The sequence below is a fragment of the Falco punctatus genome, assembly GCF_963210335.1.
Source record: "Falco punctatus genome assembly, contig: scaffold_22, whole genome shotgun sequence".
NCBI lineage: Eukaryota > Metazoa > Chordata > Aves > Falconiformes > Falconidae > Falco > Falco punctatus.
This window is the reverse complement of record NW_027660223.1, coordinates 228,143-243,423: the sequence shown is the minus strand read 5'-3', so window position 1 is coordinate 243,423 and position 15,281 is coordinate 228,143. Positions and strand designations below refer to the sequence as shown.

General features: G+C 57.6%; 1 protein-coding gene across 2 annotated transcripts; it reads left to right on the top strand.

Moving 5' to 3' along the window:
- Window positions 1-12,170: 12,170 nt before the first annotated feature.
- Window positions 12,171-14,571, top strand: LOC308057518 (acrosin-like). Of its 2 annotated transcripts, XR_013925312.1 has the most exons (4): window positions 12,171-12,349; window positions 12,668-12,868; window positions 13,207-13,908; window positions 14,367-14,571. XR_013925312.1 is itself a non-coding variant. In XM_080411599.1 (3 exons), exons 1-3 carry the CDS (start codon window positions 12,261-12,263, stop codon window positions 13,583-13,585), a joined length of 669 nt encoding a protein of 222 aa, XP_080267725.1. In that variant the 5' UTR covers window positions 12,171-12,260; the 3' UTR covers window positions 13,586-14,093. The 2 variants fall into 2 exon arrangements, 1 of the variants encoding a protein (XP_080267725.1); XM_080411599.1 differs by lacking the exon at window positions 14,367-14,571 and having other exon boundaries at window positions 13,207-14,093.
- The last annotated feature ends 710 nt before the right edge of the window (window positions 14,572-15,281 follow it).

Here is a 15,281-nt window from a genome sequence, read left to right as displayed (position 1 = left end):
CAGGGGCAGGGGTCAACAAAAGCCACCCAAGCGAGTTGGTGGCCAAACTGGATGCCTCAGGGTCAGGGTTTGTCTCGGCGGGTAGATGAAATTCCTTGGCAGCGGACCTGTCAGAGCCCAGGTGCTTTGCTCCACGAGTCTCACGTGCACAGCCCTGTAGCTGAGAAGAGTGGCTAAGAAACCCTGCGCAATGGACGGTGCCAGCCACAGCTGTGCACGGGCAGCTTCCAGCCCTGGGCAGGAGTTTCCTCCTCTGGCTGTGCGGCGCAGGGAAGAGGTGGGAGCTGTGCCGGCGGCCAAACAGCCCTTCGCCAGCAGCACGTGGGGAAGCCCAGCGGCAGCCGCCTGCTGGCTGCAGGGGAGGTGGTGGCTGCGTGGCCACCGTGTGTCCCCGTGCAGCCCCGTGTCACAAAGGGGCAGTGATGCGACACCCACCCGGAACTTGTGACCTCACCTGGCCAGGGCTGGACATCCTGAGCAGCGGGCCAGTTGGGCCGAGCTGCCCGTTGGGACAACTCCTTCTTGAGCTACTTGCGTGGCTACCTCTCTCTAAACATTTCTCCTTTCCTGCTGACCCCTCCTCACCTTCCACCCTCTTTCAAAGGTAAGTTGGCTTTGACTTTTGGCACAGATCCTACAGGAGGTAGATCGGGAATAAAAGTGGAGGCCGCTCTCTGCCTCCCAACCTCTAGGCTGAGCTCTTCCACCCTTCTAGGCTGGCCAGGCAGGCGCTATGGGGAGCGTTCCTCTTGGCTAATTCCTATGTCTTTCCCATCGCCTAGGCTAGGAAAGTAGGGAGGGGGCAGCCCGAGGCGTTGGGCTCAGCGTAGCCTGACCCGAAGCCCACCTTGACTGGTGGGTCAGGAAGGGAGACCGGAAACACAGCCCAGCAATGGCAACCGTTAAAGGAGCGGCCAAAAGGCAGTCACTCCTGCAGACAGGGTGGGCAAATGTGGGCTGGAGAGCCAGAGGGCTCTGCTGCCAACAGTCGCTACAGGCAGTTCAAACGACCACTGGAACACGTTTGATGGTGACTGCTGGCCTCTGGGTTTTTTGGTGCTTGAATGATTTTCTTGAGCTCCGCTTCTTTCATTGCAACCAGGTGACGGGATTGGAGCTGATCTTCTTTTTCTGGACTGCGTCCGGACATCCTTTGTCAGCCAAAGCTTCCCGCTGCGCTGCTGAGAGGAGCGATGGCCGCAATGGGGAACAACTCCTGTGAGTAACGGTTTCACCAGCAGCCTTGGCCTTGGTGAATCCCCAAATGCAGTGGGCACGGCTGGTGTTCCATCCCGCAACGTTGCTGTAGGGACAACCTCAAGGGAATTCTGGGGCTTTTCCTGAGAGCAACCAGGCCTACCCAGGGTTTTTGTGCAACAAAACCATCATTTCCCTGCAGTCGTTGCCGAGGGAATGGCTCCACCACAAAGGATCCTCTTTCCCCCGGAGAAGATTTGCATGGGCTGGCAGCAAAGGCAGAGAGCTGGAGCAGGCCTCTACAACCTGGGCAACACGTGCTTCCTCAACTCCGTGCTGCAGTGCCTGACGTACACCCCACCTCTGGCCAACTACCTGCTCTCTTGTGAGCACAGCGACTCCTGTGAGTACTTTCTGGAAGATCTCCTTGTCAGTCTGTTGGGCACTTCCCAAGGACCCCCAGAACCTGCCGCTGGATGTAGGAGAAAAGCAGCCCTTCTTTCTCAGCCACCGCCAAGGGGGTGCTCTTGGAACACTCAAGCCTACAAGCCGCTTGGCCTATCGAGGCGTGTTTGCTGTCACAAAGACGCCTCTTTCTAGTGCTGCCCGTCGTTCCCTATTCCTACATATAACCTACATATTTGCTGGTTGCACAGAAAACTTCTGTCAGCGAGGCATCCCTCTCAAGCATGTTTTCTGTGTACTGAGATGTCGTGGGCTTGCTGGGCCATTGGCACCTGGGGACGACTAGGAGACTGTCCTAGCAGAACTCCAAGGTCTCCATGAGGTTTCCCATCACAACGGCTCTTTGACTAACCTGACCAGCTTGCTTCCTTCCCTCCCTCCTTCCCTCCCTCCCTCTTCAGGTCAGCAGGAAGGCTTCTGCATGATGTGCATCATGGAAGCGCACGTTAACGATGCCTTGTCCACCTCAGCCTGTGCCATCCAGCCCAGGGCCGTCATCAATGCCCTCTCACGTAAGTCATCTCAGCTGCTTTGACGTGCTATCCTCTGTTGGTAGAGGACTGAAGTACTACCTTCCTCTTGATTAGGAATAGGAGGGCATTTCACGCTTGGCATGCAGGAAGACGCCCACGACTTCTTACGCTGTACTGTCACTGCCATGCAGACAGCTTGTCTGGCTGGAAGCAGCGCGTAAGCACAAGCAAACGACCTTTCAATGTTGCCCAGCGTTTTGGCCTCCTTGACGTACCCCATCAAGGAAAGCCTATGCCCAGGGCTTTCAGGCACAGGAAAACTCTTGGAGGAGATAACTCTCTGCCTTACCATTTCCTTCCAGCTGGGACATCTCTTCTCAATATACTACCATCGTCCATCAAATATTTGGGGGCTTCCTGAGGTCCAGAGGTATGTTTCCACAACTGTTGCTCTCCTTACACTTGCCTGTGCCCTGCCGTGTGTCTGTGAGAGACAGCTGAGCGTGGGGCTGGCTCAAGTAGGGATGAAGAGCATAAACGGGCACAGTCAATCGACTTCGCCTGTCGCTGATCATTTCCGTTTGCCTTCCAGTCACGTGCTGCAGCTGCAAAGCAGTTTCCGATTCCTACGAGGCCTTCCTGGATGTGCCTTTGGATATCGCAGTAAGAGGGTTTCTCACTGGGCTTCAAGTCGTCCCAAGCTCCTTGTGGCTTCCCAGAATCTGTGCGGCTGGCTTTGAAAAGTGCACTGTGAACACAGGAGAGCTGTGGGGGTGGTGGGAAGTGGTATGGGTGGTGTCTTCCTGCAACGGCCGTGGCAGTGGACTCCTTGTAGATGCCAGCTTTAAAGCTGGACAAGCACGCATTATCCTCTCTGCACCCCTGAGGGACTCTCAGCCACCTTCTCTTTGCCCTCCCTCAACACCCATCTGGCTCCCAGGCTGATGGCTCGTGTTGTTTTCATTCCTGATGACCCTGCACACCATCGGTATCTGAACTGAGCGGTGGCACGGTGAGGTAGCTCTTAATAGTGCCGGCCGGGAATCTCTGGGAAGGGAGGGAAATGTTCGGCATCATACCCTCTTTCTGCCTCCCTCTGGCCAAGGTTTGCAGGGTCACAGTGGATCTCCTCAGCGGCAGCTCCCTGGATCTTGTGGGCAACTCCTCCTGAGTGCTTGGGCGAGGGCATTTCCACCAGCTCAGAGCTCTCCTTTCTCACCCCTCCAGGCAGCCTCATCTGTCACCGCAGCTCTGGAGGACTTTGTCAAACCCGAGCAGCTGGCTGGTGAGAACAGCTTTCGATGTGACAGGTAAGAGGATGACTAACACCAGGTTAAGACTTGTAGCTGTGTGGAGATGCTGCGTGTCATCGAGCCTCAGGAGGTTCCATGCACAATCAGGAGGCACAGCTTTTCTTTCTTCCAGCCTAATGGTTCTGAAGAGTCATGAAATGGCGTGAGGACGTGTGAGGTGGAAAAGGTTGTCTGGCCGCCGTGGGGCAAGCTAGGGTGCATTTCAGCGCTTTTCTCTCTGCTTGCTTTCAAGCTGTGGCAAGAAGGTTACCGCCCTCAAGAGGTTTACAATCGAGCGCGCGCCCAGGGTTCTCACGCTGTGCCTGAAACGCTTTGATTTCTCCGGCAAGAAGATCGGCAAGGTGTGTACGCAATTGGAGGGCCACTTTCTTTCTCGTCGTGGAGCAGGAGATTGCCTAAAGCAGCACGCTCTGTCACAAGCTGTTCAGGTGGAGCTTTTGGTGTTCCCTTCTGGGGAGAGGAGAGCTCCTGTGGCAAGGCAAGCACATGCTCTGCTGCGACAGAGCTGCTCTGGCCGAGAGCAGTTTCCTGCCACCCAAGGCGTCACCTGCTGCTTCAGGGACAAGCGAGTGTTGATGAGCCCCAGAGATGTATTTCTACACAGCTGGGCCCCGGTCTTGCCAGGCTCTTTCACGTCGTATGCCAGGATCCCTTATGAGCCATCTTGGTCTCTCCACAGTTTGTGCAGTATCCCCAGTACTTGGATCTCCAGCCATACATGTCTCAGGGAGCTGCAGAACCGCCCCTCTACACCTTATACGCTGTCCTGGTGCACAGCGGTGGCAGCTCCTTGGCAGGACACTATTTCTGCTACACAAAGGTAAAGAGCCACTTCCTTCATCTCGGGGACTATGTGTGCTGGGGAAGGCAAACTTTGGCGGCGCTCTTTCTGGCAGCCAAGGTTCTGGGGGAGAAGGTCTCCTGACCAGCTGGATGGGATTTGCGTTGGCGGACTCTTGCTTGTGTAGTTTTCTGCCTGTGTCGTTCGGGAGAAACCATGCAGTTCATCTCCACATGTCCTTGCCTTTCTTTGACAGGCCAGCAATGGACTCTGGTACCAGATGGATGATACGTCTGTGGCTTACTGTGACCGCAACACAGCTCTCGGGCAGCAAGCCTACTTACTGTTTTATGTCAGGTAACAGCCAGGTCTAACAGGTGTTCAGAACACGTTTCCTTTTCAGGGTTTTGCTGTTTCTCTTCTGATCCTCCTGAGTTGTTCCGTCCCAGGAGGCAATTACTACCCGCACCACTCAGGGCTGTCGAACGTGACCTACCTGCCGCCAGTCCTTCCCTTCCCTTGCTGGGCTTTAGGCTGCTGCCCCCATGTAAACCGCTATTTGTCTGCTCTCTGTAGGTGGCTGATAGAGAGCAGAGTCCCTAAAGGGGCCTACAGGGAAGATGGGGGGGTGGGGGTGGGGAGGAGGACAGAACTCCTGCTCAGGGAGCGTAGTGATAGGGTGAGGGCCATTAGTTTTCAACTTAAGGAACGTAAATCTAGATTTAATGTTAGGAAGAATTACTTTATGGCAGGGGTGGGGTGACCGTGGAAGTGGTTGCCCAGAGAAGCTGTGGATGCCCCCTCCCTGGAAGTGTTCCAGGCGAGCTTGGACAGGGCTTTGAGCAAGTCGGTCTAGTGGAAGGTGTCCCTGCCTGTGGCAAGGGACATGACCTAAATGATCGCCAAGGTCCCTTCCAACGCAAACTGTTCTGTGATTTTACGATTCCACGAAATGGAGGCCATAGCGGGTATGAAGAGGAGGTCTTGCTGTGACAGGGGCAGAGTTGGTGGGAAGACCCCAAGTGAAGTCCCCATTTGTAGCCTGACATGTCTTCTCTCTGTCATACAAACCGCTCCGAGTCGATGAGTGAAGCCCAGTGGAGGTTGCAAGAGCAGCCCTAAGTGGACATCACTCTTTTTTCTTATTTTCCCCAGATGCTCTGATGGGAAATCTAGTCAACAGGCATCAATGTCACCAGCACCATCATATGCCCGCTCCTTCGGTCAGCAGCAGGGTGGCAGGCAGCAGGCAGACCCTGTGGGACCACGGGATCAGCCTGATTGGACTAAGGTAACTCTGGGGAGGTGGGTCAGGGCAGCAGATGGACAGCGGGTTTCTTTCGGGGGTCTTGGCATTGCTCTCCTTGCCCCCACACACTGCAGCTTTCTTCAGAGCCACCACGCTGCTCCGTCTCAAAGCATCGCCCCTAGATCCAACCTACTTGTGTGCCTTTGGCCCCTCTGCCTTTGCAGCCCTCCAGGAGGGCCTCGGGGAGGTCTTTAGTTGTCGCCTCAGAGAGCTCTGGAGGTTTCCCACTGCTCCATCCCCTCCAGAAGGAAAGGACAGGACCTTTTCACAGCTCTCTTGGCAGGATATGGCGACGGGCATGGAGGACTCTGCAGAGGACAGCAGCTCCTGGCCAGGCGGGCTCAGCATCACCTCCCATGTGGACACGCCCTTGCATCACTCCTGCGTCTGTAGGAGGCTGGAGTCCTGCACTAGAGCTGCATGCCCACAGCGCCGTCCACCATTTGACCATGTGCTGCACACTGCGCGAGAAGACAGCCACCAAGAGGAGCACCGATTCAGCCCTTCTTCCCGCTGCCAGAGGAATGGGTCCAGGAAGAGAACGCGGAGCAGATCCCCGCAGGGCAGAAATGATCTCCACAGCTGCTTCGTGGAAACCACAGACTGCAAGCGCTCCACAGGGAGGAGGAGGAGATCTAGTCCTCCAAGTTGTCACCACACTCCCAGGGATAACACAGCTCCAGGGCCCTCCAAACGCAGCTCCCAGTATACTCCCGCACCCAGGGCTGCTCCCAGGGAACAAACCCTGCCAATGCAGAGAGCGCGGAGCAGATCCCTGTGGCACCGCTATGATCTCCACAGGCAGTTCACAGAGTACCACCCCTCAGCAGCGGGAATGAGAACTGGTCCTCCAACACAGGACCGTGCTCCCAGCGACAACAGAACGCAATGGCCTTCCCACAGTAGCTCCCACTTGGCTCCCACACCCAGGGCTCTTCTGGAGCAAGCCCTGCTCAGGCAGAGAGAGTGGACCAGATTCCTGCGGACATGGCTAACATCTCCGCAACTGGTTAAAAACACACACCGTTAAAACAAAACACACTCCTCAGGCCTATGCCAAGGACGAGCTGCCACCAATGAGGTTCATCTTCCACAAGGCATCACCATGCAGGAAATCTTCCAGACGAAAAGGAAATGATAAAATAAAGACATATCAAGAGCTGGCTAAAGGCTTAACTGGGCGGAGTAGTGAAGGAGAGGCAAGCTTTTAACTGCCTGAATCTCCAAGAAGCAAGTGGAGTGTTGGGAGGTGTCTGAATGATCGAAGAGTAAGGGGAAGGGAAATCTAGCAGGCAAGCGCAAGGGCTTCTGTGCAGATGGGCTGCTGGAAAGGGGACTTCAGACGTGGCGTCCTTGGGCATGAATGTATCTGCACGCTTTGGTGGTCCATTCTAAGGGGGGCTAGTAAGGAGAAGGGTGACACCAGAAAAAGCCCAGGGCTGGGACTGCCAGGTGGGTAATAAATATCTCTGAACCTGTGCAGACCCAAAGCTCCACTGCAGGCTGGCCAGCAGGTCCCTAAGGAAGGGATCCGTCAATCCAAGGAGCCAGTGAGCCACTCGGGTCTCCAGCCATCGGCAGCTCCAAGCCACCTCCAGGGGCTTGGAGACTCCAGGGGCGATCACCCAGAGGCAGAACTGAAACCCATCGCTTGGCAATTACAGCCTGCCTCTTCAGGGGAAGCACTTCTTGTTTCCTCCAACCCTTCCTCCTCCTGACGGCATCCTGTCCCACCATGCGGAAGGGCTCTTCTTAGAGATGTCTCTTTTGGGTTGGAATGCTGGAATTCAGAGCCTGCCTTCCTTGCAAGGAAACATGCCAAACACTAGAAGGCTTCAGGCCACTTTGGAGGCTACGCTCTGGCTGCTGAGGGAAGCAGGTTGGTTTGTTAGCTTCACCTTTGCCGGGGGCTGTGATGTGCCTGGCCCCACCATCCCAGCACCAGGACCACCCAGCCACCCTCTTGAGGCTCTGGGAAGGCGGGTGATATTTCCTTTACTGCGCCAAGTAGCTGACACAGGCTTCAGTCATTCCCTCTTTCTTGGCAATGCTTAGGATGGGCTTCAAAGAGGTTTAGTAAAACATTTCCCATCAAAACCCCTTTTGACAGAAAATGGCTTTTGGGCACGATGCAAACTCCTGTGGAGAAGAAAAGTTCACATCAAACCTGCTCAGGCGATGTGAGAGACCTTCATGAGAAACCAGGAGTTGTTTTCCTCCTCCCAACATTTTTGGCAAGGTACTGCTGATGCAAAAGGCTCTGTGTTTTCAAGGTGGACACAGGTTTGTGGTGGAAGTAATGGAGACGTTTTCATGTACTCCTGGGCCAGGAATCACTTGCGAGTGCTTGAATCTGACAGCAGCAGCGCCCAGGCAGAGCTGGGAGCAGCCCCTGGCGACTTCTCTTGGCTTTATGGCAGTGTTTGCAGCCCCAGCACGGGTCCCCTGGCCCCTGCAGAGACCAGGCAGGAGGCTGTAGGGAAGACTCCCACCGATGGCTTTTGCCTCCAGGCTGAAGCGCACTGTCCCAGGCTCAGGAGCCGCCACCTCCGCGCTCCCCTACCCCATGCTGGGGCAATAAGGCAGCACTCCTCCTTCTACAGAACAACACCCCAAGCTTACGCCGAGGATGAAATGCCGATTTCCTCCTCATGCAGGTTTCTCCCACGGCTACAGGCTGCCACAGGGCTGTAGGGTCGACGTTCACAGGTGTCTCGAATGCCAGCACAAGTGTGGCTTTTCACAGGCAACACTGCAGGGAGATTTCTGGAAGGGTGTATCAAACCACACATATTCATTTGCCTTTCGAGTCTATTATGCCGAGGACCTGGCAAGGTCACTGGTTTTGCACAGCAGCGGAGATGCTGACGTAGCCACATGACTCCAAGGTCCAGGGGCTTGAGAGGAACAAACCTCAACATCTCGGTGCTCACCAGAAAATCAAAGGAGCTGGCAGTGAGACGGCTACATGAAATTGCATGGCAGAAATGGAGAGGCAGCAAGCTTTGGACCAAGGAAGCAGCTCTCTTTGCCCGGGGGCTGTAGCAAACTGCCGTGTTTCCTCCCCAGAAGCTTCCTCCGGTCCCCGCACTGCTCGGCACTGAGCGCACAACGTTGCACTGCCAGTAGCACCAAAGGCAGACAAGGGGACAGGAGCAAGGTGTTACAGTCAGTCTGGGGTGGGAAGACAGGTGCGAGCTGACCAGGGCAGGAATCGTCACGGCCCTTGACAGGGTAAGTCTCGGCCAGCAGGGCAATGCAGAGGAGGTCCTGGAAGTGTCTCCTAGACCTGGCACATGTCACAGCTGAGAGGACCTGTCCCGATGGCTCTCCTGCATTTTCTGGTGTGGGGCAGAAGACATGCTCCAGGGCAGGACTTGCCTGCTGCACCACGGGAAGGACAGAGCATGGTGGACCCCTCCTCCCGGGGCCGGCTGCAGGGCTGTGAAGGTGGCTGTGCAGGCAGGGGTGCCCAGCGCTGTCCTTGCCAGCAGGGTCCCTGCAGCCCCGGGGGCTGTGTGCTGGGCAGCGACTATGCTGCCTGCCAGGGGCAGCTCTCAGCCTGCCGGGGGGCTCCCCATGGAGATGCGGGGAGAAGCTGTGCATCGCATCCAGGCAGGTTTTGAATGTCTCCAGAGAAGTAGACTCCACAGCCTCTTTGGGCAGCTTGTCGCACTGCTCCAACACTGTCAAAGCACTATAAAAACTAGCTGGCTGCTACAAGGCTTTTACCATCATATGCCAGGTTAACTTCAATAAGTAGTTCCCACGCCTTGCCCCGGCACAGCCACCAGTCCCCTACAAGGTTTCAGAAGTTCATCTACGGGCCATGCTCTTTCTTCAGCCTCTTCAAGCCAGTCCACCCTGCTTCTCCCGGGGCCTCTCCTTGTCTCTCCACCATCTTGGGAGGGGAGGGAGGGGGTGGGGGGTGGGGGGCGGGTGCAGGAAGCAGCCACAGCTGCACATTGTCCACGTCAGCCGCCAACACACCACCCCTGAAGCATGCCCACAGCTGTACGTTATCAATATCATTAACCTGCCTTCATTCCTCTATAATTCCTCTACAATTCTCCCCCAGGTTTTTCTTTTCTTTTTTCTTTTTCTTCTTAACATTTCATTGTATTTATTTACGTATTTAACATGTATTTAACAATCATCACAACATTTTCAAAATAAACTACTCATACAGTCCAGACAACTTGTCCCTGAACTCTTTTGTTCTTCTTTGTTGAAACATGTTTTACAAGTGTATAGGATTTGACCTGTGATGTGGTGTGCTACATTCTCAACTCTGGTGGGATCAGGAGGACTCACGGACACGGAATACTCATTTGAAACTGGTGGGAACATTGATAATGTATGTTAAGAAGAGTGATTGTTGTGTACGTACCCATTTCCCTGAATATACTCAGGCAGGAATTCCTCTAGCTGGTATCCCCATTCTGTTTGGGACTAATGGGAATAACTTGTGGCTAAGACCAGGGTACACTCATTGGAACGAGACTGACCTCCAGACTTGGACAACACTGAATCCACACTTGTCCCCTGTGAAGTGTGTTACTGCAAATGAAGCCAAGACATACGCAAATGCTCCCGCAGAGGGGGCGTGCCTAGGTGGGCAGCAGCTGAGGGCATGCGTGCTAAGCACCTCCAAGTCCTTCCTGCCTCCAGGAGGTGGAGAGGTGGCCAGTGGTTGGCAGGCCTGGTCCTCTTGCAAGGTGGGGATGCTGGGGATGAGCAAGCACGTGGGCTGCAGCCACAGGCCATCCACGTGCCTGAAAGGCTCTCTCACCCCTCTTGCTGGTCACCTAGTCCAGCTTCAGGTTCACTGGAGAGTTGCGCGTGCACACAGGGCTCCCAGCAGCAGCTGGCCCGAGACACTGGGGCTTTCCAAGCGCCGGCTGCCTATGGCCTGTGCTGCCGTCAGCCTTTGCTAGCAGCCAGGCCAGGGGACCCACCGCGCAGCGGGTGCAGAGTGGGCCCACACAGGAGGGGCTTTGGGGTGGCTCTCCAAAAGAGGCCAGCGGGTTCTGTGGTGATCAGGCACAGGGCTCAGGCAAGCAAAGCAGCCAGCACTTTGCTTCTGTGTGCCTGGCTCCTTGATCCCCCCTTCTCTCCATTTGCCGTGCTTATACGTGCCCCTCATCTTCCCTGGCTCCTCCCTTTCTCAGCCCTGCTCTCCTTGGCCAAGACAAGGCCAACCCCGCTTATTTTGCCCCATCACGCTCCCAGGTTTGCCCCATCTGTCAACACACATGGCCTTTGGGTGCTCTTAGCTAGGTCCCCTTGCACTTGCGTGCCATTGCTGACGGGCTTGCCTGGGAACTGCTGTCCCTGCCAGAGTCCTCTCCGCAAAATGACCCCAAGCTCTTGAAGGTCAAGCAGCTGTGAAGCGTGGCCACCTCTGACGCCATTCCCCACTAACCACCTGCCAAATGTGGTGCTGGAAGAGCAGCGTATCCCCAGCAGACAAGTCGTCTTCTCCAAGGACGCCTTCTGCCTGCTCTCCGCAGACCCATGGGAACCGGCAGCAGGTCCCTTGTCAAAACACAAAGCAGCCTTGAGCCCGCTGGCTTGGAGGCCCAGTTCTGGGGCCTAGGAAGCCCTGCTGCGCCTCAAGCGCCTTGAGAGCAGCTCTTCCACTTTCAGGCAGAGCCTGCCCGCTCCTCCTCCTTGGGACCCAGTTGCTCCCTCCGCTGTGTTCCTTATGCCTCGCCACACAAGCCAGGGTGGCAGCAGGGAGCTGCCGCACCTTTCACAAGCTTTGAGGCTGCCATGCTTCAAGCCACTGCCCTCGCCCCCCACGGACCTAGCCCTGCTGCGCTTTAAATGCAGCGCACGTGCCTGGATCCTGCTTCTCTGCTGCACTCCAGCATGTGAGTGAGCAAGGCTCCCCCAGGCAGCGGCAGAAGGCAGACTCCTGAGACAAGGCTGACGCAGGATTTACCAAAGCCATGGACAGCAATGGCACGTACGGCTAAGAGCAGGAGCATCCTTGTCTCTCGAGAGCTTCACCTTGCTTGTCCTTGCCACAAATGCCCTGCTCAGTGTGCGCCCAGAACTGCAATCAGACTCATAGATAGCAAGGAGGACACGAAGCCTGCCAGAGGGCGTTGCTGTCACTGACATAGCCAGCGAGGACTGTGCTGCACCTGCATTTCACTGTTCTTTGTGCAGCAAGGTTGACACTGCTGGGCTACGCTTGGCTTATTTGGCTTGCCCAGCACTGTTGCCGGCCGCAGCCCTAAGAGAGATTGGCTCTTGGACACCCAGGCATGCGCGTGCTGCCTGTAGTAGCCCCGTTCTCTGGCGTCTCTTTATTGGGAAGGAGCTGGTGGCATAGGGCTGCAGAGAGCAGGGCGGCGGGGAACTTCCCAAAGAGGCTGCGAGGCCATGCTCGCTTTTGTCCTGTGAGCTGTTAGAAGGCAGAGCTGGGAGCCAGGCGCCGCTGCCTGCCATGGGGCCTGCCCACCCTGATGGCGCAAGCAAGGCATTCCACAAGGCTCTGTCGGGGTTAGCGGTCCCAGCTTCTGCCTCCACTCCTGCTTGGGACCCCTCCTATTGCCTCCCCTCCCTACCCTCCCCCCCCCTCCCCCCCAAAAAAAAACCCACCAAAAAAAATCAGCCCCACGTCCAAGGGAACCCTGGGCAATGGGAATCCTGCGGGCAGTACATCGGCCGCCGTACTGGTGGCGACAAGCCCTCGTCCTTGCAGCTGCCACATGTCGCTGGCAGCGATGGATTTTCTGCGTCTCCTCGTTGTCCTGCTGGCCGTGTGCTGTCCTGTGCACGGCACATGGGACAGCTGTGGGTAAGTGGCCCCAGGCTCTGGGAGGGAGCTTGGACAAGCCTTGTGGGCTTCACTGGAGGGGGCCTGCTTGTCCCCCATGGCCACCCCCCAGGTTCCTGAAAGCCATGTGGGAGGCTCAGTGCCTTGACAGACAGCCGGCAGGCTGCCGGCACAACTCGTCTACGGGCTGAAGCAGAAAGCCGGGCGAGGGGAGCGGGTTTTGGCCCCACGGGTTTCCTCGGCCCGTCTGGCCATGCCTTGTGGGGAGGGAAGACGGCTGGCCTTCAGCCGCAACGGCGCAAGCCATCCAGCAGCACAGTAAGGAGTTTCTGGTTACAGAGGGAGCTGCGGGCTTCGGCCCATGGCTTTGCACTACGGCATGTCGCGCGTCGTGGGTGGCACAGATGCCCAGCCAGGGGCCTGGCCCTGGATCGTCAGCATCCAGGCTCTCGTGGAAGGAGGCACGGCGCACATCTGCGGGGGCTCCCTCATCAGCCCACAGTGGGTCCTCACAGCAGCCCACTGCTTCATCGAGGTCAGGTAAGGAGGACCAGGGGTCGGGGCTAGCCCCACAAACTAGCAGGTGCCCTGAGCGCAGCAGCACGTGCTACTGCCGTCCCCTTGCCCTGCAGCACGCCCAGTGCCTGGGCACTCCGGAGCCCCGCCGAGAGGCTGCTCAGGAGAAGGCTGGGCTCGTGCCACTGCTTCCCAGCAGCCTCCCGCTCGACACTGCTTGAGCCCAAGGCACGCGAGGGCAGTCGCAGCCTCCCTAGCGCTGCTTGCCTCTCTCCCTCGTCGAGCAGAAGGCAGGGCAAGTGCCGGGCTGCTGCAGCACGTGGCTGCGCTCCCTCTGAGCCCTCTCTCCATCTGCCTTCCAGGGACATCACCGTCTTGCGCGTGGTGCTCAGTGCTACGCACCTGACTCAGCTGGGCCCTGAGGCTCAGGTGCGCGCCGTCAGGCGGCTGCTGGTTCACCAGCGCTACTGGAACGTCACGCAGAGGAACGACATTGCCTTGCTGGAACTGGACCAGCCTGTCCAGTGCAACAGCTACGTACAGCTTGCCTGTGTGCCCGACGCCTCGCTGAGAGTCTCAGAGCTGACAGCCTGCTACGTCAGTGGCTGGGGTGCCAGGAAAGCAAGAGATGAGTGGCCCAAACGCAGTGGCGGTGCCAGTGCAAGCTTGGCCAGCTTGGGGAAGCAGGACGCGCTTCCTGATGGCAGAGGCGAAAGCCAGAGTCAGGCTGTGGGGGCGTAAGCCTCTCTCTTCGAGAGAGGGGCCGGAGCCATTGACCCAGAGCAAGGCAGAAAGGCAAGAGCGGTCCAGCGCCTGTCCGCACGCAAAGCCAAGCCCCGGGGGAGGGCTTCAGCCAGACGGGGGAGGAGAACTGGCAATGAGCTGCTGGGTGTTCATTCCTTTCTGTGCTCTTCACGGCTGGAGGATCGGCATACGCGCTGCAGGAGGCCCAGGTCCACCTCATTGATGCCAGGGTCTGTAACAGCAGCGGCTGGTACAGGGGGGCCATCCACACCCACAACATCTGTGCCGGCTATCCGCAGGGCGGCATCGACACCTGCCAGGTAGGAGCGTGCTACAAGCCAAGCCCCGGCAGCGCAGGCAGCCCCGCCACAACCGCCCAAACGTGCGCCATCACGGCCTTTTGATGGCCACTCACACCCCCAAGGCTGGGTCCCCACCGCTGAGGGCCTTACCCGCCCTTCCCCATGGGCAAGCCCTTGCCCAGGGCCTGCCCGCCTTGTCCCAGAGGCCTGGCATGCTGCCCAGAAGGCCCACCCGGTGCCCTTGGCATCCCAGAGCTCCACCATCCCAGCCGTCTGACACACCTTCACCACCACCGTGAAGAGCGGTGAGAGCGAGCCCTGCCTCACAGGCCCACCGCCCCCTGCCAGGCAAGCTTCTACAGAGCTTGGCTGGCCACTGAATGCAGCTCTGGCAGGTGCCCTGAGAGAGAAGGAGCCAGCCACCGGGCTGACGGTGGCCACCCAACAACCCCTCCATCCTCTCTCCTGTGCTGCAGGGGGACAGCGGTGGGCCTCTCGTGTGCCAAGACAAGAGCGCCGACTACTTCTGGCTTGTTGGCGTGACCAGCTGGGGGACGGGCTGTGCGAGAGCAAGGAAGCCCGGAGTCTACACCTCCACCCAGCACTTCTACAACTGGATCCTGGTGCAGATGGGCCTGCGCCCAGCAGTAACCACTACTGCAAGGCCACAGCCAGTCTTCACCTACACCCCCCTGCAGAGCCCAAGGCCAAGGCCAACAGAATCGAGCCGGTTTCCACCCTGCCCGTTTCCAGTCCAGAAGCTGCTGGACTTCTTTACTCGGCTGCAGGAGCTCCTGCAGTACCTAAGAGCGAAATAGCTTGGAGCAGCACGATGAGGAGCATCCAGGGCAGGCTGCAGCGCACGACGACCATTTCCTGCTGGGGCAATTCCTGCTGATGAAAGGCAGCCTCAGTGACAAAGGCCTGCTCTGTCCTGCCCACGCTCCTCGCAACGGCAGAACTCAGCAGGCTGCCTTCTTGCAATAAAGTGTTTCCCTTGGCATGGCTAACCATGCGCCAGTGCACTGCAGTCTCCTGTGCGAGGCAAGGACTTCCAGAGCCGGCACCTGCCGAAGGAGGCAGGCTGCCAAGTCGGGCACAAAGGGTCACCGCAAAGGGCTGAAGCTCTGCCTGCTCCGAGAGAAGCATGAGGGAACAGTGGAAGGAAGGAAGGCAGGTCATCGGAGGGCTCAGGGCCTTGGGGGTGGCAGTTGGAAGCAGAGAATGCCTTAGGCTGGCTCCTGCTGGCATCCCCGTGGGCTTCTGTACGAGGCGCAAGCCAGCTTGAAAGTGGCCTCTCAGGGCCAGCTGGGCTTCAGGGGAAATCCACGAGCTGGGGCCTTTGCTCACGCCACAGAGTTCCTGGGCTTCCCCAGGCTGCTCTGCTTTCA

Coding starts and splice junctions, on each gene's coding strand:
- LOC308057518 (XM_080411599.1), top strand. CDS start 12,261: ATGTCGCTGGCAGCGATGGATTTTCTGCGTCTCCTCGTTGTCCTGCTG. Junction 12,350..12,667: donor GGCACATGGGACAGCTGTGG/GTAAGTGGCCCC, acceptor TTCTGGTTACAG/AGGGAGCTGCGGGCTTCGGC. Junction 12,869..13,206: donor CACTGCTTCATCGAGGTCAG/GTAAGGAGGACC, acceptor TCTGCCTTCCAG/GGACATCACCGTCTTGCGCG.